The sequence below is a fragment of the Symsagittifera roscoffensis genome, chromosome 10, assembly GCF_963678635.1.
Source record: "Symsagittifera roscoffensis chromosome 10, txSymRosc1.1, whole genome shotgun sequence".
Taxonomy (NCBI): Eukaryota; Metazoa; Xenacoelomorpha; order Acoela; family Convolutidae; genus Symsagittifera; species Symsagittifera roscoffensis.
The window spans coordinates 39460355-39484117 of record NC_087071.1 but is presented as its reverse complement, the minus strand read 5'-3'; the positions used below and the strand labels follow the sequence as shown (position 1 = coordinate 39484117).

The 23763-nt window shown below is 34.4% G+C and overlaps 1 protein-coding gene across 2 annotated transcripts in view; it reads right to left on the bottom strand.

Annotated features, from left to right (window-relative positions):
- Nucleotides 1-62: 62 nt before the first annotated feature.
- Nucleotides 63-23763, bottom strand: part of LOC134855114 (uncharacterized) — a 40833-nt gene continuing 17132 nt past the window's right edge. For both annotated transcript variants that reach the window (XM_063871514.1, XM_063871515.1), the window contains 6 exons: nucleotides 10886-11009; nucleotides 10569-10749; nucleotides 9478-10375; nucleotides 7407-7711; nucleotides 6312-7221; nucleotides 63-4095 (listed from right to left, as the gene is read on the bottom strand). In XM_063871514.1, coding sequence (XP_063727584.1) covers nucleotides 404-4095; nucleotides 6312-7221; nucleotides 7407-7711; nucleotides 9478-10375; nucleotides 10569-10749; nucleotides 10886-11009 — 6110 coding nt within the window. In that variant the 3' untranslated portion in view covers nucleotides 63-403. The remainder of the gene's footprint in view (nucleotides 4096-6311; nucleotides 7222-7406; nucleotides 7712-9477; nucleotides 10376-10568; nucleotides 10750-10885; nucleotides 11010-23763) is intronic.

Genomic DNA, 23763 nt, shown 5'->3' with positions numbered 1-23763 from the left:
GTTTAGTTCAGTAAAAAACTAAATTCAACTTACACTTGTAAAAACCATTTACACTTTGCGGAGTCCGCTTAAATTTGTAAATCCAGAACAACTAGTTACATTCGTTTTTTTGCAGAACCCATGTCAAAACAAATGTGCATACAAGAACAACGTTCCAGATATTTTCACGCGGAATCATGGAAATGAAATGTTGTATGAGGAATTCAATTACAATTTAGTTTGCAACTTGTTTAAAGACTTGTACATGGAATCAACTGACCTAGCGACAACAAATTGTGCGCCTATTCAGTGCACAGTTTGGCCACATAAATCATTTCTGATTATTGTTGCTGATAATATTATCATTCTACTAGATGATAAAAATCATAATCTAAGTCAGTGGGATATTCATTCAAGAAAACAGCTACTCTTCAGACACCACGACAGGCATGTCAGTGTTATTTGTCAGCAACCAAAAAACAACATCCAGACGTTGACTCGTCACAGCAAAATCAATAGGTGTGTTGCCCTTTCTATCTTGAAGTGTGTGTAATGGCGAATCAGATTCTGATGTGCATGTGTTGTATTCTTCAAGCATCATTTTGCTGAACTCAAGATGACCTTTTGAACACGACCAGTGAAATGCTGTCATGCCATCGTTGTCTGGGGATAAAATCAATGCGTTTTTGTCCGACAAGTTCAATGATTTTAAGAGAACAGAAGCAATTTCCGTATTGCCGTTTGCAGCTGCTTGATGAAGTACACTTTCTTTATTTTTGTTTCGTGTTTTCATACAATCCGGTTCAATGCTGACAAGCCAACTAACAATGTCAAGATGATGACTAATCACAGCAGCCGCAAGAGTTGTGTTTCCATCGTTATCTGGAACTATTTGTAATGGTGGATCAATTTCTGACTTGCAATTCTTGTATTCATCAAACAACCACTGGCTGAACTCAAGATGACCATTTGAACACGAAACGTGAAACGCTGTCTTGCTATCGTTGTCTGGCGATAAAATCAATGAACTTTTATACAATGAGTTCATCGATTTTAAGAGAACAGAAGCAATTTCAGTATCGCCGTTTGCAGCTGAGTGATGAAGTACGCTTTCTTGCTTTTTGTTTCGTGTTTTCATACAATCCAGATCAATGCTTAATAACCATCTAACAATGACAAGTTGTTGATTGAACACAGCATTCGCAAGAGGCGAGTCTCCATCGTTATCTTGAACTATTTGTAATGGTGGATCAGATTCTGACTTGCAATTCTTGTATTCGTCAAACAACCATTGGCTGAACTCAAGATGACCTTGTAAACACGACCACTGAAACGCTGTCTCGCCATTTTTGTCTGGCGATAAAATCAAGGAACTTTTGTCCGATGAGTTCAACAATTTCAAGAGAACAGAAGCAATTTCAGTATCGCCGTTTACAGCTGCGTGATGAAGTACACTTTTTTGCTCTTTGTTTCGTGTTTTCATACAATCAAGATCAATGCTGACAAGCCAAATAACAATGTCAAGTTGTTGATTGAACACAGCAATTGCAAGAGGCGTGTTTCCATCGTTCTCTTGAACCATTTGTAATGGTGGATCATTTTCTAACTTGCAATTCTTGTATTCGTGAATCAACCACTGGCTAAACTCAAGATGACCATGTGAACACGAAAAGTGAAGTTCTGTCTTGCCATCCTTGTCTGGCGATAAAATTAATGATTTTTTGTCTGATGAGTTCATCGATTTTAGGAGAAAAGAAGCAATTTCAGTATCGCCGTTATGCATTGCGTGATGAAGTACACTTTTTTGCTCTTTGTTTCGTGTTTTCATACAATCAGGATCAATGCTGACAAGCCAAATAACAATGTCAAGTTGTTGATTGACCACAGCAATCGCAAGAGGCGTGTCCCCATCGTTATCTTGAACTATTTGTAATGGTGGATCAGATTCTGACTTGCAATCCTTGTACTCGTGAATCAGCCACTGGCTGAACTCAAGATGACCTTTTGAACAAGACCAGTAAAACGCTGTCTCGCCATCTTTGTCTGGCGATAAAATCAAGGAACTTTTGTCCGATGAGTTCAACAGTTTTAAGAAGACAGAAGCATTTTCAGTATCGCCGTTTGAAGCTGCATAATGAAGTACACTTATTTGCTTTTTGCTTCGTGTTTTGATACAATCCGGATCAATGTCGACCAGCCATCTGACAATGACAAGTTGTTGACAGATCACAGCAATCGCAAGAGGGGTGTCTCCATCGTTTTGCTGAACTATTTGTAATGGTGGATCAGATTCTGACTTGCAATCCTTGTATTCGTGAATCAGCCACTGGCTGAACTCAAGATGACCTTTTGAACAAGACCAGTGAAACGCTGTCTCGCCATCGTTGTCTGGCGATAAAATCAAGGAACTTTTGTCCGATGAGTTCATCGATTCTAAGAGAAAAGAAGCAATTTCAGTATCGCCGTTTGCAGCTGCCTGATGAAGTACACTTTTTTGTTTTTTGTTTCGTGTTTTCATACAATCCAGATCAATGCTGAATAGCCATCTAACAATGACAAGTTGTTGATTGACCACAGCACTCGCAAGAGGCGTGTCTCCATCGTTATCTTGAATTATTTGTAATGGTGGATCAGACTCTGACTTGCAATCCTTGTACTCGTGAGTCAGCCACTGGCTGAACTCAAGATGACCTTTTGAACAAGACCTGTGAAACGCTGTCTCGCCATAGTTGTCTGGCGATAAAATCAAGGAACATTTGTCCGATGAGTTCATCGATTCTAAGAGAAAAGAAGCATTTTCAGTATCGCCGTTTGCAGCTGCCTGATGAAGTACACTTTTTTGTTTTTTGTTTCGTGTTTTCATACAATCCAGATCACTGCTGACTAGCCAACATACAATGAGAAGTTGTTGATTGACCACAGCACTCGCAAGAGGCGTGTCTCCATCATTATCTTGAATTATTTGTAATGGTGGATCAGATTCTGACTTGCAATTCCTGTATTCGTGAATCAGCCACTGACTGAACTCAAGATGACCTTTTGAACACGACCTGTGAAGCGCTGTCTCGCCATCGATGTCTGGCGATAAAATCAAGGAACTTTTGTCCGATGAGTTCAACATTTTTAGGAGAACAGAAGCATTTTCAATATCGCCGTTTGAAGCTGCGTAGTGAAGTACACTTACTTGCTTTTTGTTTTGTGTTTTCATACAAACCAGATCAATGCTGATTAGCCATCTAACAATGACAAGTTGTTGATTGACCACAGCACTCGCAAGAGGCGTGTCTCCATCATTATCTTGAATTATTTGTAATGGTGGATCAGATTCTGACTTGCAATTCCTGTATTCGTGAATCAGCCACTGACTGAACTCAAGATGACCTTTTGAACACGACCAGTGAAACGCTGTCTGGCCATCGTTGTCTGGCGATAAAATCAAGGAACTTTTGTCCGATGAGTTCAACAGTTTTAAGAGAACAGAAGCGTTTTCAGTATCGCCGTTTGCAGCTGCGTGATGAAGTACACTTTCTTGCTGTTTGCTTCGTGTTTTCATACAATCCGGATCAATGCTGATCAGCCATCTAACAATGACAAAATGTTGAAAGGCCACAGCATTAGCAAGAGGCGTGTATCCATCGTTATTTTGAGCTATTTGTAATGGTGGATCAGATTCTGACTGGCAATTCTTGTATTCGTGAATCAACCACTGGCTGAACTCAAGATGACCTTTTGAACACGACCAGTTAAACGCCGTCATGCCATTCTTGTCTGGCCATGAAATCAATGAATTTTTTTCCGATGAATTCAACGATTTTAAGAGAGCAGAAGCAATTTCAGTACTGCCGAATGCAGCGAGGTGATGAAACACAGTTTTGTCGTTTTTGTATATTGTTTTCATACAATCCGGATCAATGCTGACAAGCCAACTAACAATGTCAACATTATGACTAAGCACAGCAATCGAAAGAGGCGTTGCTCCTTTGTTATCGACCGCAATAGTGTGTAGTTCTCGCTGACTGGTCCCCTTCGATTTGTGCCGGTCGCGGAAATACTGGAGCAGCTTCAAATGACCACAAAAAGCAGCAAGGACAAATGGTGAACTCATCATATCGCTTGCTTTCGCGGGTCGAGATTTTGCTCAAAAACTGCTCAAGATATGAGCGGTTTGAGCGGTTTTTTAGCAAGATTTGAGCGGTTTGAGCGGTTTGAGCGGTTTGGGCGGTTTGGGCGGTTTGGGCGTTTTTTTTGGAAAACCCGCTCAAACCGCTCAAAACTTGATTAAAAGACCGCTCAAAAACCGCTCATTTCTTGCGGTGATTTTTGAACGGTTTCTCAAGCAAGACGTGACGGTTTTAAGCGGTTTTTGAGCGGTCTTATAAAGAAAACCGATTAAAACCAACAAAAAGGGCTGGAAAGTTAATGTGACCCCGGGTTGACCTCCATAAACCGAAAACGCTTATTTTAAATTTCCCCACACCGAAGAAGCTTATCATACAATTGCGTGCATCAAATGCATTGAAAAATGCTAATCACACAATTTTCATACAATTTCAAAAAACCCTTGAAAAAGATTCAATCTAGTTTCTCCGGCTATTTGAACCAATACAATAGTCTGGTGATGAAAAATAACTACATTTATTTTTTTGAAAAAAATGGTTATCATACAATTTCCATATTTAAAAGTTGTATGATAACCATTTTTTCATAAAAGGCAAGATTTTCAGAAATTGCTTAAACTTGTTTATAAACAAACTTAAATTATTTAAGAGTGCTTTTGCTCAATTTAAAGGACATTGCTCATCAAAAACGAAAACTTAATTTGAATCTAAAAAAGTAGTTATCATACATTTTGCAAATATGAAAACTGTATGATAACCATTTTTTCATAAAAGGCAAGATGTTCAGAAACATGTTAAAACTTGTTTTTAATCGAATATAATGTAATTAAGAGTAGTTCTGAATTTGGATCAGAAATCATATTAATGAACATTAATTACGTATGTGTTGAATAATTTTTGTTTTCTCGCACGTGTAAAATTTAGTTTTTTATAGGAAATGAATTTATGCTGATGACAGAACTTGCGGATCACAACTGGAGTATGTTTGCTTGGAGAATGTATCCATCAGGAAAACAGATTTTTTGGCGTTTGAGACAAGTCCCTTATGGTTTTAGTTCATCTGGAGTAGCCTTAGGACATTTTTGCTCACTCAAGAGTTGAGGAGATTTTCCTACAGATAATGAAGAGTTTGAGGTTCCAACCTCTAAAACCCTCTGATTTTTCTGTTGGTTCTCTTCTCTGTTCAGAGATTGCATGTCTTATGGGTAAGTTTAAACGCTAATTGAGCCTCATTTGAATTTCCAAACAATGCTTATCTTACAGTTTCCATATATGAAAAAAATGCTTATCGTAAAAATTCCACATATGAAAAAATGCTTGTCTTACAATTTTCATTTATGATAAAATGCTTATCTTACAATTTCCATTTATGAAAAAATGTTTATCCTACAATTTCCATATATGAAAAAATGTTTATCCTACAAGTTCCATTTATGAAAAAATGTTTATTCTACAGTTTCTATAATGAAAAAACACTTATCCTAGAGTTTTTTTTTACAATTTTCTGGGTCTATGAAACTGTAGGAAATTGTAGGACAAGCATTTTTTCATATATGAAAATAGTAGGATAAGCTTTTTTGGTCAACCCACGCTAAGATGCAGTTATAATACTATCTACAATTTAAAAAATGTGCTTAACCGTTCTTAAATCAATCAATATTTTTTTGATGTCTTGACCAAAAACAATGAGAGCGAGTTTTTTCAAATGCTCGAGCAAAATAACCACCGGAAAATATGTAAGATTTGAGCGGTTTCTTTAGACAATTACGCTCAAAACCTTGCTTCAAAATGAGCGGTTTGATCGGTTTTCGAACGGTTTATCTAAAAAAACAGCCCAAAAAACTGGCAAGATTTGAGCAGTTTGAGCGGTTTTTTCAGACAATTATGCTCAAAATCTTGCTTCAAAATGAGCGGTTTGAGCGGTTTTCGAACGATTTATCTGAAAAAACCGCTCAAAAACCGCGCAAGATTTGAACGGTTTTGAGCGGTTTATCTAAAAAAAACCACTCAAAAACCGCTCAAAACTTGCGCGGTTTTTTAGATAAACCTCTTAAAACCGTTCAAATCTTGCGCGGTTTTTGAGCGGTTTTTTTAGATAAACCGTTCGAAAACCGCTCAAACCGCTCATTTTGAAGCAAGATTTTGAGCATAATTGTCTGAAAAAACCGCTCAAACTGCTCAAATCTTGCTTCAAATTAGGTGAAAAATCTCGACTCGGGTGCTCTATATAGGAATTTTGTTCTTCATCGGGAGTGGCTTCCAGAATCATTTCGGCAATTCGTAAATTTCCGAACATTGCAGCTATATGTAATGACGTAATTTTTCCATCGGGATGTATATATGTCGCTAGAGAAGAGTTCTGTTCCAGCAGAAACCGAACAGTTTCTTCACACTCTTTAAAACACGATGATAAGAACAACCAGCCACAATTGTCTCTCAGAAACGTTTGTCGTTGAGAACTTTCCAGTATGTCGAATATATAGAATAATGTTGGTTTGTGACAATTAAACGTTAGCAAATATTCGAGACGGTCATAACGCGTTTGCCTAATAACTTCAGCTATTGTGGGTAGCTCCCTGCAACCTTTCAGAAAATGTCCACATTTGGGAGTTTTGAAAAATGCTGGCAGCCACACACTGCTAGAATTGTAAGCATGGTCGCGATGTAGTTGGATAATGTACTTTATGAGATTAAATACATCTGGTTTCTCGGAGTCTCCTTTCAGGAATAATACTTCTAAAAGAGAGGATACAAGCTTTGTATCATCTATCAAATGTTGCTTTATATCGGTTATCTTGGGAAAATTGTCACTGCGAATTTGCAGAACAAGTTTGTCGCCGGCATGATTATGATAGGTATCAATCACGTCACACACTGTTGAGTTTTCCGTGTATATGATAACACTTTTCACAGCTCGTGTTATCATGCTGTAAACCACTGAGAGAAGAAGATCGTGAAATTCATTCCCGATAAAAATGCAAACGTGATCCCATTCTGTCCCAGTGAACTCCAAATCGTCTATTTTAGACACACTTTCCATGTTAACATTAATTAGCTTCGCTTTATGTTGTATCGTGTTGTGACTGAGTGTTGTATAAACTGAGAATACAACTGAATTTGAGTTCTGTAACATTAAACAAGAATTATGCATATTTACCATTTAAAACGGTGGAAATTTTCAACGGTGGTCATCGCTCGATCAAATTTTGCAAAATTAGATGAAAATCATTTCTCTCACCAAATTGTTGATCAACAAGTGAAAAGGAAAAATGGATCAACAAATGAAGGGGAAAAATAAAAAGAACGAACCATTTCACGTATGACATGTTGCTGATCTTGGTCTGAGGGCGAAATTCGTATCAACTGGAAAGATTTTTTGTTCCCCGATGAGAAGCATTTGAAAAGAACAGCAGACCAAGCATCGAGTTCTGGTAATATCCATTTATTCAGAATGTACGTAGATAGTCCAGATATATGCGCGGAACTTCTGTATAGTACCGTAAGAAAACGCGTTTTGAATCTGCCCGGGTACTGGTAGAATACAGGGGCATTCTTTTGACCACCAATAACACACGCTACCCATACTACACACCCAGCCACGGTTGGAAGCCTGCCTTTCTCGGGTCAAGGTCGTGGTTTTTTGTTCAGACCGTGTGGACCAAAATTTAGCATGTTAAGACCGTTGGAACCAGAAAATACTATGTTTTGACCCTGTGGACTGAGTGAATCCGATTTCAGTCCATGTGAACCGAATCAATCCGAATTCAGAAAACGTAGATCAAAAGAATCTGGTTTAGAACCCGTGTGGATTAAATTAAGCCCGGTTTCAGTATCATTTTAAGGTTTTGCAGACTTCTGTTCAGACTAAGCATATTCACTTTCAAACTTTGCAGACTTTTATTCAGATTCTGCTGGTTTCTCAAGTTGACCTCCATACACCAAAAAATCTTTTTATACTGTTTCATACAACCAATTATTTTAGAAGAAAAAACTATTCTTACAAATCTCATACAAAATTTCTATGAGAAAATGATAGTCATACAATTCTCATTTATGAGAATGGTATGACTGGCATTCTTCCGAAATAAAATTGTGTGACCTTAAACGGGAATTGTAATTTTCAAAATCTGTTTTTCCTCAATGAAATTATTTTTTTAACCAATTATGAACTTTTTCAAGCCATCGTAGCCCAACAAAAGTATCGCAACATCTTTTCTAGAAACAAAAAATCAAGAGAAAAGGACTTCAGTTCTCACATAAGAAAAGCTATCATACTTTTTCCAAGCAGTGAGAATAATAGAACGAAAATTTTTGTTCTGGCCAGCCATTTGAAAAATGGACAGAAATTTTGTAGGGTGTGTCTAAATTTTTTGTAACTTACTTTGTTATCCATGCAAAATTAGGTACTACAAATAATCATCGGACTGGATTGAGTGATATAACATTGGTAAAACCCATTCAGTCGTGGTTTGATAAACTTATCTGACTAAAACTGGCAGTCATTGGACTTTTCACCTGAGAAAACTTTATTTTCGAAATCTTACTCTGTAAAATTTTGAAACTTTTTTTAGACCAAAAACTGATGATTGCTAGTTAATTTTTTTGGTTACAGGTGCTTAGTTTAGTATGATGATTTTTTTATTTATTAAATTATCTATTTATCTAAATTTGCATTAAGGATGATAATCATCAGAAAGTTTTGTGTTTTACTCCGATTACTTTTTTTCTGATGCAGTTTTTCACTTTTTGCTTATGTTTTTATCGTGCAGTTTTTTTTAACTTTCATTTGGCTTTCTATCATATGACTTTAGTTTTGAAGTATTAAAGATTGATCTATTTGGGGAAAATGGTAGTCACACAAATTCTTTCTGATTGAAAATTATTAGTCCATAAATCTTTTTTTTTCTAAAGAAAAAATTGTGTGATAAACATTTTTTATCAAACCCGGTAGTTTTTCTGTTAAAATTGAAGTTTTAGTCATATTTACTATTTATCGTAAAGTGATAGTCAAACAATTCCCATTCATGATAAAAAATGTTAGTCATAAAATCCCTTTTTATGATTTAACACTAGTCATACGGTTCTCCTATGTGATCGTACATTTTCATTAAGAAAAAAGGATAGTTTTTCATTAATGCGAATACTAATCGTGCTGTTTTCATGAAACTTTTGAAACGATTGAAATCTATGGTCCATATATGAGAAATGTATGACTCGCTTTATTGGTCAACCTGGGTTGTGTTCTGACTTTGCAGTCTTATTTTTAGACTTTGCAGACATTGTTTAGACTTTGCAGACTTTGACATTCGTGGCGACTATGGATTTTCGGTCCCCGCGCGGATCGGTTCAGACTAATTAGGTCTGAACATAAAAACACGACCTCGATTTTCGAACGCTACCATTTCATCTATGTCAGTATGGTATACTTCGTCAACCAGGAACGTGGCTTTGCACGAGGTGTTATTGATGATCTCTTTGAACTTGCTGAGACAAGTGACATGGAAATATCTTTCTTGACAATATTTCTGCCTAAACGTTTCTAAATCTTCACGGAAAAATTTTTTCCGGTCAGGCAAGAAGTAATACACGTGTTCTGCTGATGAAACTTTTTGCTTCCCGCATTTTTCTACAGCAAGCGCGAGTAGCAATGATGACTTTCCGGATCCAGCCTCTCCGTAAATAACAAGTTGGCGAATGCCACTTCTCAGAATTGAGAGCTGCTGTGGACTTAGAACAATGTCAGATATCTGGAACTGGAACACCTTTCTGTCATCATATTTGACATCTGGAGCTTCGGATTTGTTTCCATATCGAGATTCGATATAATCATTTTGCTGCTGTTGAAGACGGTCACGGACGCTCAAAGGTTGTTGAAAACTGTACGATAGATAAATTATACCAGCTATGTAATGATGTAACGTTTTTTTCTGACATTCCGCTTGATTTTTCTTAAATGCCAAGATACCTGTCCACAAAGTTTGTTTGCAACATGATGATTGTCCCATCAGCCCGCTGAACTGATAAATCATTTTCTTCTCTGGGGATGATTCTACCGTTTCCTTCGTAATGAACCAAACTTGATTAAGAATGTCACTGGATGAACAATCAATGTCATCGACAACTTTTTTGCCAGCCGCTCGTTTTCTGTTATTATCACTGATTCGGCCGCTGATATGCTTACGAATGTCTTCCAATTGAACATTAGTGAGTGCAATAATGAACAAAACGTTCTCACCGAGATAAGCTCTGACAGTATTATTTTGTTCCTCGGTTGGTTCCTAAATACACAATTGTGAAATAGGTTTGTGTTCTTCTGAATAACGTAGTAAATGATTATTAGTGTTTAAAATCTAAATGCGAGGAGAGCGCGGAAACAGTGCGTCAAAGTTTAGTAGTCGGTTCTCCGGGGAACACTTTATGCATCAAACTGAATAGGCAAACTTAATCAATCGCCGCAGTAAGATTGCTCACCTGGTGAGTTGTGTATGTCTTGATGATACTCATCAGCATGTGTTGAATTCTCGGAACAGTCCTTGTAAGCATCTGTTCAATTTTCTCTTTGATGATTTTTGCAGGTATCCCGCCACAAGAGCGACCAACTTCTATCGCCACAAGTTGGTGGTTGTTGACGTAGAGCCAATCTATCTCAAAGCTGCAAAGACGATCATAGCAAAGAACTTTTTAAAAAATGTATGTGTTTTAAAAGACTTTTTTCGTCGAACAATCATTTCTTAACCCGAGCACAAAAATTTTAAGTTGTTTTGAAAGTTAAAACAAAAACCACTCACTTGTCAGTGTCAGATGCGTTTGAAAACACTCTGATCGAGTTTGAGCCATTAAAACTGTGTAGAAACAATCCCACTGCTTCATCAATGTTTGCAACACACTCATCCCAAAATTCGAGAAATTCGCCTATAATAGTGAAGAAGACTGAATAGTAATTATAAAAGAGACGCCATATCTAGTCACCTTGAGATTCAAAAAGTTTTATGTGTTTTATACGACTTTTAACAGGCCAAAAGTCATGAACACATTTCCAGAAACCTGTATTATTGATTTTGAGCTCATTGAGCAAATTTGAAATTTTATTTTGAAACCTTGGAAAGACCTTCAAGATTCTTCAAGATTTTTCAAGATCTTTACAGATCTCTAAGAAAATTATTTTTAAATTTTCATGATCATTTTTTCAAACTTTAAGGAGAAAAAAGATTTTTCAGCAAAAACGAAGTATCACTAACAAGAATTGAAGCAAAGTTAACAGAAATTGGTCAAGAAATCTATATTTCAATAATTTGGTAAACTTTCAATGGTCGAATTGCTGTTTTTCTGGTTAACATCCGAAAATATTGTGTTCGATACTGAGTGTTCGATAATAAACAACTTTAGTGCACTTTTTTATCATCAACCGTTTGCTTAGTTATCCGCCTTATTAATGCCTGAATTTACTGCTTCGAAATATTTTTAAACTGAAATCATCGGAAAACTTTGGAGGTTTTTTGGCAAAAATTAAACGTTTTACCGATGATCATTTTGTTGATACATTTTCGCAATCATTCGCTGTCTTGCGCTTGTCATTAGATTCAATTGCTTTGTTTTATGTTTTATTTTTTGGCCTTATTTTTTCATGGAAAAAAGTAATCGTAAAAATTTGAAAACTTTTGGCGAAAAATTAACTTTCTTTCTGATCTTTCTAAGTCAATTCAAGGTCGAAATGTTTCAATTTTGATTTTTTTAAATTCAATTTATTGTTTTTGGTGTTATTGTTTTTGTTTGTAAGATCAAACTGAAATAGATATTTGGTTTCAGTTTCTTGTTTTGTAACATTAAAAACCATTGAAGAGGTACGATTCGAAGAAAAACGACTTCAAATAACGCATTTTTGAGCAAATTATTTGACGGCACTAACAATTTAGATACAACGACGCAAAGTCTGACTCTAAGAAAAAAATTTTGTTTGCTCAAATACTTGATCTGGGTTTTCACAATTAGTCAAAGGATGTTATGTATCGAAACACGAGTTGTTTTGCTTAATGACGTTTCAAGTCTAAAATTCGTCTTGTTTAATAAATTTTGTTTAATGAAGTGCAAAAAAAAAACAATTGTTTAGAATGAATTACTTTCTGTGATGCCCTCAGAGAGGCAATAATCATTTTTTCAGCTGCTAGAGTTTTGTTAGTGTTTTGTCGGTTTAGTAATTAAAGATCACTTTTTAAACTTTCATTCAGTAATTAGTTTAAGAAACAAATATCACAAAAGAAAAAAAATAGAATTTATTAAAGCCCTTCGCGTGTTTTCTATGTTCATTTTGCGCGGTTTTTTTTGTGCAGTTGATAGGTATTACAAAAACATAGAAGTTAAAAGAGAAATTTCTTCCTTATTGGAATAAAATTACAATAAAGCTTGTAACTCTGAACAGAGTCCAGCTAGCGTTATTTATGTTCAAATGCAGCAGAAAAAAGCTCGACTTCAAACTATTCATCACTAATTGCTGTTTTAAATTTTCTAACTTTGCCAAAGTGTTTTTGTAAAGTTTGTAGATCACTTTACTTCAATATGCAATCCTGATAAGATGAAGTTTTTGGTTTTTATTTTAATGTATCAAATCTATCAATCGTTGTTTTTCGCTTATCAAAATTGTTATGTATTGTTTGGTTGGAACAAATTAAAAAAAGAAAGAAATTAAAAAACGCTTCAATTGGCACTCACACTCTTATTATTTTGACTTTCCTCATGCAAATTTTTATATTTTTTTAATCCAAATTTCGCTATAGTTTCAACTTCGATATGTCACTCACTGTGTTGTCAAATGAAAAAAAAAATAACTGCAAAGCGTTAAAATTATCCTTTATATTATCAAGGCATAGCATGAAGAACATTTTGCACTTGAAAAAGTCTAACAAATCAAGTCAACTTGCTATTTTACGTATTCTCGTAGTTTCTTGAAAATCAATTCTACTTTGATCATTTTTTGAGCTCTGGCACTTAAGAAGCTTGCAAAAGCTTAAGTGTTTTCAACTTAGAACATACATTGCATTAAGTCACACAAAACTCCGCAAAAATTTTAACTCGTTTTGTTGATTTTTGAAAAAATTGAGACAAGGCGTGGTTAAATTTAAACGTTTTTATCAACAAATTTAAAAAAAAAACTAAATCTTTTAATTAGAATCATTCGATTCAGCAAAATTTTATTTCTATATTGTAGGTTCAATAAGAAGAATATTTGATATGAGTTTGAGAAACTTCCCAAACAAATTACTTCGCGTTTTTTAACAATTTTTATTTCATCTGATACATCTCATATACTCTTCTCAGGTGTTTTTAGACAATTAAGATTTTTCAAATCCTAGATTATTTACTTGTGTGTTTTTTTTCTATATATTTTAAACTAAATTACAATATGACATCAACTCAATATTTGCGATATACCACTTGATTAATATAGATCAACAAGAGAGCAGAATGTTCTCAAAATTTTCTATAGGAGCCCTGGTCCTTTTTTCAGATTTTTCCTTAAATCAATATAAAACTCATGGGAAATTCTAATTTGATTTGCGCAGTTTTTGCAAAAGGATCTGCATCAAGGACCCAAAAAAGTATTTGGCAAACATAACAATGAGACCTGATTTGAATCTAGCTTAGCAGACTCGATGTCTAGTTTTGCATATATTCACCTGAAATTACCATGAATTCCATTGAGTTTTTGTTTGGTTATTTAATGTCTTTTTTTCATGAGCATCACCTTCCTTGTGTCTTGATCTCATATCTTGCTTGACGCAATCTCAGACATTCATCCCAATTAACTCATGATATAAATATTCTGTGCTGTAGCACGTCTTTAAATTCAGCTATTTTTTTCACTTTCATGTTCTTTTCTGGACTTCTGATTAGGGCCTTCTTCCATTGACTCTCCTTTACACAAGTCTCTAGCGCTACAAGACTGCTGAAGTTTTTTTGTAATTTCATCTGCATAAGAGAATCATCATTTTATCAAATTTTGCAAGAGGATCACTGGATAACTTTGTTTAGCTAGTGGTTTTCGCAACTGCTATGAACTCGTAGTTTGAATATTGAATTTTACATTTAAACAAGTTTTTTTTCGTTCAAGAATTTGACAAGAATTTGTTCACTTTTTAACGACTCATAGTACTCAGTCAATTAGCGTGCTTCGTCTCCCAAATTAGAGCATTTTGAATGTTTTCGTTATTTTTGAGAACAATTCTTAGTCGTTTTATTTAGTAATTTCAACTTAAGGAAAAGATCATAATATCGAAGCTTAAAAAACTCAGTAAATCGAACCTAGTTTTCTCAATAATTAATTTCAGGCGCACATACAATTAAAGCGCCAATTCTGATTTGTTACTCCAAGTTTTGCTGCTAAAACTGTCCTAACAACTATTTTATGTCATCATGGTCGTCTCATATTGTTTCCACTAAATTAAACATCTAAATGTCTTACTTTATAAGCGATGTAGAACTAAAGAGTTTGCTTTTATTTTAATAGTTTTGTATCATTCAATTACTATGCGATTATACTCATTCACTCCACTCAATTATTCATGAATTCACACATAGAAATAGAGAAAAAAAAGCAGTTTTATGAGGTAACACAATTTTTGATGAAGGTACTTATTGCGAAGCTGATCACTGTATCTTGATGTTAAAAACAGATAGTAAAAATATGGTACGCTGAATGAAAAACATTTTCTGAAACTGCTCATCGAGCAAGTCGATTTTACCTTCATCAATTTTTGGTTGCATTTCTGCTCGATCATTTTTAGGGTTATCATATTTCTTGTTTGTTGATGTGTTCTCGTGCTTGATTTGATATCAGAAGAGCAATGCCTTTTTTTGTGATAAAAAACCAGCTTAGCTGCTGATGAAGCAGGAAATTCGAATTATAAAACTTTTTGTTTTTCTTCCTCTTTGAGTGGGTGCTTTTGTTGCTTACTACTCGAAGCAAATTGAGTTTTAAACAAACCCCTATCAGTAGGGGATTGTTGAAAAAAAATGTTTAAGATCAGTATTTAATCAAATTTATGGCTAAACAGAAGAAATTGTGTCGCTGGATGATCCTGTTTCTTTCAATCTTTGCAACTGCTGTTAGATTGTCGCTTTATAGGGCAATTTTTTTAATCAACGTTTTTGTGTTCTTTTGTTAAAAATATTTCGTTGACTGGAAAAAGTTTTCTATAAAAAACCAATTGATCAGTTTTGTTTTCTTATTTCTCTCAATACCCCATTTTGCATAATTTGAATAATTTTTGAGAAATGAGAAACTTTTTGTCGTTTTATATAGAGAAAAGTCAATTTGAGCTAACGAAGCTTAAAGCTCCTAGTTAGTTGTAGATTGACTGCTGAAAAATCTAATGTTATAAGAAAGTTTCCGTTCGAAGCTGCCCTAGTATTTCGATTTGTCATTTTGTCGTTTTGAGTCGTTGAAAAATTTTTGAGATAAGAAGTTTTTTTTCTGTCGATTACCTTTTTTTTCTTCCAATGTCGTTTCAAAAATTCGATTGGGTAAAGCGTATTGATTGATGCTGGTTTTTTGGGTAATGAGAACAAGTGTCTGTCTTTAATGATTAGATTGGATTTGAATCTCCTAGTTTTTTCTTAGTTGCAGGTTGATTTCCTTTTCAGGCTGCTTTGTAAATTCTTGCTGCTTTAAAACCACATGAAAATTATTTTTGTCATTTTGCTTGCAGTGATACCTGTCTCTACAGTGCAGTTTGTAGTCCAGTATTGGCCCCCGCCTCTACGTAGAATGGGTGTCCATATGTTTCTCCAAAACTTTTTCGAAACTATATTCCGTACTTTTTTTAAATTTTTTTAATCACACAGCTTCGCGCTTCTAGCTGCTTGTTTTGGCACCTTGAGTAGTCACAGCTGAGGTGGATCTTTTTTTCAACAGGGTACAGTTTTCAGAAAAAAGACGTATCACAAATCAAGTTTTGATTTAGGTTAAAGTTTTACAATTTTACACTCGCGAAAGCAAATGTCTTGTAATCGGGAGCTAGATATTTTTCCCGTAAATATTTTTTCTTACTCATTTTCAACTTGCTGTGCTATTGAAAATTAGCAATTTGTAGCTTCCTTTGCACTCGGCCTATAGGTAACGCTGTTGCTTTTGCACCCAAAGGTTCCTGATTTGAATCCCGGTGGGATCTTGTTTTAACAGTTTTGTTAAAGTGAAAACTGATTTGACGGACTTTCGCTTGATAGCTTAACTTTTGTCGGCTTTTATAACATGTCAGGGGTTATTCCTGTGATGTAAGTAAGTATCATAGTAATTACACGTTTTGATCATTGATGTTTAAGATGGACTTATAACTTTTTAAGGCTTTTTTTTTTTAGTTATATATTTTTTTCTGCTCAACTGCCGTCTGCTCAAAGTTTTTTTTTGATTTTTTTTCCATTTTTTTCTTTCAAAATTTTTTTATTTCAGTCGGAGAATATCATAAGGAAGCTCAATTTTTAGTAAATTGATGCTAGGCTGCTCGAACGTCCATATGTTTGCCAAAGAATTTTTCTTTTCACTGTACTTTTATACGTTTTTATCATAAAGTTTTGCGCTTCTAGCTGCTCAATTTGGCATTTTGAATAATCAAAGCTTAGATAGATGCAGATTCTAACAATTAACAGTGCTCAGAAAAAAAACCTCTTAATTTAAGGATTTTTTGTGCTTTAGCGGCCACGACCTAATTGTTCGACTATTGGTTGTGTTTTAATAAGAGACAAGTAAAATTTGGTTCACCTATTTTTTTTTCAACATTTTTTACAGCTTGTTTCTCTTTGTTGACTCCGCTTGGTGTCTGTTTTTATTAGTGTTAAAAGAGTATCCGGTAGCTCTGACGAGTTTACTTAGAGTTTCTAACCAGTTTTCGGTTTCATAAGTAAAATATTATCTTTGAAATAATCGGAAAAAAAACTAAACTTTTATCATATTAGTTTACCACTGTTCACACATAGCGTAATTGTTGTGATAAACTTATTGAATAGTTTGAGATGCAGATTGCTAGCCAATATTTTTTCAGAGATGATCATATTCTTGGGCGAGTTGACAATTGCGAACGAGATGAATCAAAGGATTTATTACGGAAAATACAAAGACTATCGGGAGATCCAAAATTGCTTGAAGTAATTATAAAGTTAGTCAGTATAGTAGTCAAGCAAAGCAAAGAGATCAAAAACCGAGGGAAAATCAAACGTAATTGAATAATAAAAGAAAAACGAAGCTTAAAATGTATCCGAAATAGTTGAAGATTTTGAGAAATACTCTCGTATCGTATACCTGACTTTATCCAACATTGATATCAGCAACCACAATGGACACTATCTTGCCAATAATGAATAACATAATATCTTCCCAGGCATAGTGGGCCGCCTGTCATCCTGTGAAACCTGGAACAAAAGCACCTCTGATTGTGAATTTCATTAATCTTGCGGATCGTGACGTAGTTTGGAGGCACAGATCATGGCTGAAAAAATTCCGGAAAAATAAGAGACAGCCAGAGTTTTTTGTCGGGTGCTTATACGCAGACAGAACAATAAGATCAGAAACGATAGCCAACCGTATCCTATGTTATATTCCTAAACAAATTGTTTATGCCAACAACCCTAACGATCAGTAGACTAACCCCGTGAAAACAAAAAACATAGCTGAATTGCATGCAGGAACATCTATTGAAACAAGATAACCGAAAGATTCGTATCAATTGAGTTAGGCCGATGGTGAAACGGAAACACCAAAACGTTTAACTTCCAATGACAAAGTAGAAGCGAATATTCCTATGCCACGAACCGTAAAAAAAGCAAAAGATAATTCAATCTATCCTTGAGCAGAAGGAAGAAACTCAATCTATTGCAGCTGAAATTGTAACCGCATTTGTTTCTCATATCATTAAATTTTGAATGCAATTGCACCAGCTAACATTTACAATAATTGAAAACACCGGGCATTATTTCATATCGGTGCCTTTTTGTGATGAACAGTCGACTGGCAGCTAGCCATAATTCTGTATCATTCCATTTATTTGATGCTAAAACCGGTTTTTCAGTTGTGCCTTTAAAAACCATGTCACTAAAACTGCGCTTCCAAAACTTGAAATCACTTATAATTCAAAAAGCTCCATGGCAAATACTCAACTCATCGAAATATTCTCATTCTTGAATCCTGCAGAAAATTCAAAAATAACCCAAATGAAAAAGATGTTGAAAATAGATTTAATGATTTTTTCATCAACACTGGTGAAAACCTGAGAACAGATATTCCAATTGTATGACCGTCTTATGTATCTGAACTAAACTAATCAAAGTACACTTAAAGAACAACGCCATTGGGGATCAACAAAACTATCTGTCATCTCTGCTAAAAAATATATCTGACAAACTGTTATCCGGAGATGACTATATTAGCAATCAAAAAGTGAAAGCGTCTAAAAGCCTCACTGGCCCATTTCTATCATTTCTAACCAACACTCCATCTGAAAATGACAGAGTTATTTCTGCTTTGCATAAAGCAATTTGAATTCCAGTTCGAAAAAGACAAATCTCGCTTTGATGAAAACAAAACTACAAGCGAATTTCACAGCTTGGGTTCAGCTCAAAAATTAGAACCATAGAAGCAGTAATTGAACTAACTAAAAGACTAAGACTGAAAAACTATTTTAATGAGGCTTATAATATTTTCCTTGATTAAGAAAAGCTTTTGATACTCTCAATCATGAAGTACGTCTGATGAAACTTGATGCAATTGACATTAGAGGCAATTGCCATTTGTTTAAACTGGTTAAAGTCCTTCTTCAACGATTGTCAACAACGAGATGATGAAAATAAAATTCCTTCAGATTGATGAAAAAAATGCGGAGTCGCACAAGGATCGAGTTATGTTCGTTGCTGTTCCGTATATACATTAATTGTTTATCCGTGACATAAAAAACAGCAGAAGTAATCTTCTTTGCAAATGACACCAACATAACTGCCATGCGCTGCCAGATTATAGATTTTGAAAATGATCCTTTTAATCTTGACCATTGGTTGCATTTAGTTAGCAAATAAGCTAACTAAAAAGACTGATAAGACTAAGACGTTACCAATCAGCAACAAAGTGCTTCGCAATTCGAAGTTTGTATATTTTCTTAGAGGTGATTATAATATCTGTTTGTAAATGTCTACGTTGATACATTTGACTCTAAATTATCATTCCAAAGTCAGTTAGACTCGGTGAAATTAGGAATCGGAAAACAATGCAAGATTATATCGAAATTAAGACCTTATGTGCCACGATATCAATTGCTTGAGTACTTTAGAAGTGATGTGATTCCAGTCATTCAGTATGAGATTCTTATATTCGGTTGTTGTAGCGACAGTTCGCTTGAAAATTTCTTTCTACTACCAAAACATAATGACTTTTATCTAATTTTGAACGCATATCGATAGCTTTTTTTGTGAAATTTTCCTGGAGAAAAAAATCTGATCGGTTTTTAAAACTCATGTTTACGAAACACTCAAATTCGTGCTTGGTGCAGTCACGGAACCTCTTTTTCGATTTTTTTTTCAACGATCAGTTTTTGTTTAAAAATAAGACAAGGCCACTAGATAGTCAAAAAAAACTTTTAGCAGAACCCATATTTTAAAAAAGTTGATTGGAGAAATCCCTGTCAGTTCAAAATGTTATCTTCGAGAATTTTGAAAGAGTTTTGCAAACAGAATTAAAAATCTAGATCATTTTTAAAAATGTTGTTTTTTTATGCAAATTGATGAGGTAATTGATTACATTTTCAAATTATAAGTAGAAAAAAAATTGAACTGCTTTAGCGTGATAACGGGGGTGTATTTTAGGGTAGGGGTTCTCACGCTGAAACTTGATCGTCCAGAATTTTTTTTTTTGGAGATACAGACTAATTTATGATTAATTCAGAAGATACGGACGGTTTTAGGATTTTTGAAAATTGGTTTAAATTACTTTTTTTCTTACCGGCGGTTGCCTACTAACAAAGGTATAGTTTGGAATTTTGATTCAAATGCCAACACTTGACAGTCCAGATTCTAGTAGTTTAGGAGATAGGCATGCTTTTACGAATTTTTAACAAAAATTTCTTAAATTAAACCTTTTTTGTATAGTCAAAGAAAAATGAATAGCTAGGTTAAAAGTTTGTGGACCATATAGCTCCGCTGTTACCTCTGATTGTGAATTTCAATTATCTTGCAGATCGTGACGTCATTTGGAGGCATAGATCATGGCTGAAAAAATTCCGGAAAAATAAGAGACAACCAGAGTTTTTTGATGGGTGCTTATACCCAGACAGAACAATAAGATCAGAAGCGATAGCCAACCGTATCCTATATTATACTCCTAAACAAATTGTTTATGCCAATAACCCTAACAATCAGTAGACTAACCCCGTGAAAACAAAAAACATAGCTGAATTGCATGCAGGAACATCTTTTGAAACAAGATAACCGAAAGATTCGTATCAATTGAGTTAGGCCGATGGTGAAACGGAAACACCAAAACGTTTAACTTCCACTGACAAAGTAGAAGTGAATATTCCTATGCCACGAACCGTAAAAAAAAGCAAAAGATAATTCAATCTATCCTTGAGCAGATGGAAGAAACTCAATCTATTGCAGCTGAAATTTTAAACGCATTTGTTCCTCATATCATTACAATACTGAAAGCAATTGCACCAGCTAATATATACAATAATTAAACACACCGGGCATTATTTCACTCGATGCCTTTTTGTGATGAACAGTCGACTGGCACCTAGCCATAATTCTGTATCATTCCATTTATTTGATGCTAAAACCGGTTTTTCAGTTCTGCCTTTAAAAACCATGTCACTAAAACCGCGCTTCCAAAACTTGAAATCACTTATATTAAGTCTTGAGTCAACGTTGATACAATCTGCTTAAGTGAAGCTTGACTTATTGATAAGGACAACTGTGAAGGTTATATTTTTAATGGATAGTATGATTATATAGTAGAAAACCGCACTAATGTAAAGAGAGGAGTGGTCTTAAACCAACTTAAGGAAAACTTAAAGATGCTCAGGCATTTGGAAACTGCATTTGAAGAGACGATCTTTGGTGATGTCGAGCAAAATAGTTTTGGGTTAAAAATAGATTTTTTTAAATAACTCCCCAAGAGCAAACAAAAATCAGTTCGTTAATCAGCTCGAAAATTTTTTGGAATGGAAAAGTTCAACATCGAAGAGGTCCTCATATGCGAAGATTTTGATATCAGAGTCCTAGAGGAGAATCAGTTTTCTAATTTTTGAAACTAGCAGCAATTCTAATTTTTGTGATAGAAATGATTCTCGTATCATCAACATCATTTTCATATTTTGATCGCATTGAATATAAAAACTTATCAAATGCTAAAATGAAAGTCATGCAGTACGAAAAAACTGCTGATTTGGCCAATTTTAATCAAGTGGCCAGAAAATTTTTTTTTAGGTTCTATGCATACTTTTAGAGATACTACTTTTCTAAAATACAAATTAAGGCTTAGTTATTTCTCAAAGACTTGAAACAATCATTCGAAGCGAATGAAAATGAGGTTGTTCTAATGAAATATCGTCAGCAAGCCTTTAAAAAATTTCAACTTTCTTCACAAAAAGTGATGAGCCGATACGGCTCAACCAAGAAAAAACCTAGCAAGAAACCATATTCATCTTGGTTCTGACCCAAATAGTTCTCCGAAAAAAAACGGAACAAAGCGCACAGATGCTAGGAAAAACATGGAAAACAGTAAACTTTTGAATAAATTTATAAGTTTTTAATGAAAAGGAGCAAGCGATTAAACTGAATAAACAAAAATTTGATCTGATTGAGTTTAAGAATTGTATTGATGACTCAAGACAAACATAAAATAATTCAAAAAGCTCCATGGCAAATACTCAACTCATCGAAACATGCTCATTCTTGAATCCTGCCAAAAATTCAAAAAATAATCCAATTGAAAAAGATGTTGAAAATAGATTTAACGATTTTTTCATCAATACTGGTGAAAACCTGAGAACAGATATTCCAACTGTATCTCCATCTTATGTATCTGAACTAAATTAATCAAAATATACTTAAAGAACAACGCCATTGGGGATCAACAAAACTATCTGTCATCTCTGCTAAATAAATATCTGACAAATTGCTATCCGGAGGTGACTATATTAGCAATCAAAAAGTGAAGCGTCTAAAAGCCTCACTGACCCATTTCTATCATTTCTAACCAACATTTCTTCTGAAAATGACAGAGCTATTTCTGCTTTGCATAAAGCAATTTGAAATGCAGTTCAAAAAAGACAAATCTGGCTTTGATGAAAACAAAACTACCGGCGAATCTCACAGCTTGGGTTCAGCTCAAAATTTAGAACCATAGAAGCAGTAATTGAACTAACTAAAAGACTAAGACTGAAAAACTATTTTAATGAGGCTTATACTATTTTCCTTGATTAAGAAAAGCTTTTGATACTCTCAATCATGAAGTACGTCTGATGAAACTTGATGCAATTGACATTAGAGGCAATTGCCATTTGTTTAAACTGGTTAAAGTCCTTCTTCAACGATTGTCTACAACGATATAATGAAAATAATTTTCCTTCAGATTGGGAGAAAAAAATATGCGGATTCGCACAAGGATCGAACCATGTCCGTTGCTGTTCCGTATATTCTTTAATGGTTTATCCGTGACGTGTAAAACAGCAGAAGTAATCTTCTTTGAAAATGACACCAACATAACTGCCATGCGCTGCCAGATTATAGATTTTGAAAATGATCATTTTAATTTTGACCATTGGTTGCATAAAAATAAGCTAACTAAAAAGACTGATAAGGCTAAGACGTTACCAATGAGCAAAAAAGTAATTCACAATTCAAATTTTGTTTAATTTCTTAGAGGTGATTATTATATCTGTTTGTAAATGTCTACGTTCATACATTTGACTCTAAAATATCATTCCAAAGTCTGTTAGACTCGGTGAAATTAGGACTCGGAAAACAATGCAAGATTATATCGAAATTAAGACCTTATAAGCCACGATATCAATTGCTCGAGTACTTTAGAATTGATGTGATTCCAGTCATTCAGTATGAGATTCTCATATTCGGTTGTTGTAGCGACAGTTCGCTTGAAAATGTATTTCTACTACCAAAACATAATGACTTTTATCTAATTTTGAACGCATATCGATAGTTTTTTTGTGAAATTTTCCTGGAGAAAAAAATCTTATCGGTTTTTAAAACTCATGTTTACGAAATACTCAAATTCGTGTTTGGTGCAGTCACGGAACCTATCTTTCGATTTTTTTTTTCAACGATCAGTTTTTGTTTAAAAATAAGACAAGGCCACTAGATTGTCAAAAAACATTTTATACCAGAACCCATATTTCAAAAAAGTCGATTGGAGAAATCCCTGTCAGTTCAAAAATTTATCTTCGAGAATTTTGAAAGAATTTTGCGAACAGAATTAAAAAAACTATATTATTTTTAAAAATGTTTTTTTTTGAATGCAAATTGATACGGTAATTGATTACATTTTCAAATTATAAGTAGAAAAAAAATGAATTGCCTTAGCGTGATAACGGGGGTGTATTTTAAGGTAGGGTTTCTCACACTAAATTTTGATCGTCCAGAATTATTTTAGGAGATACAGACTAATTTATGATTA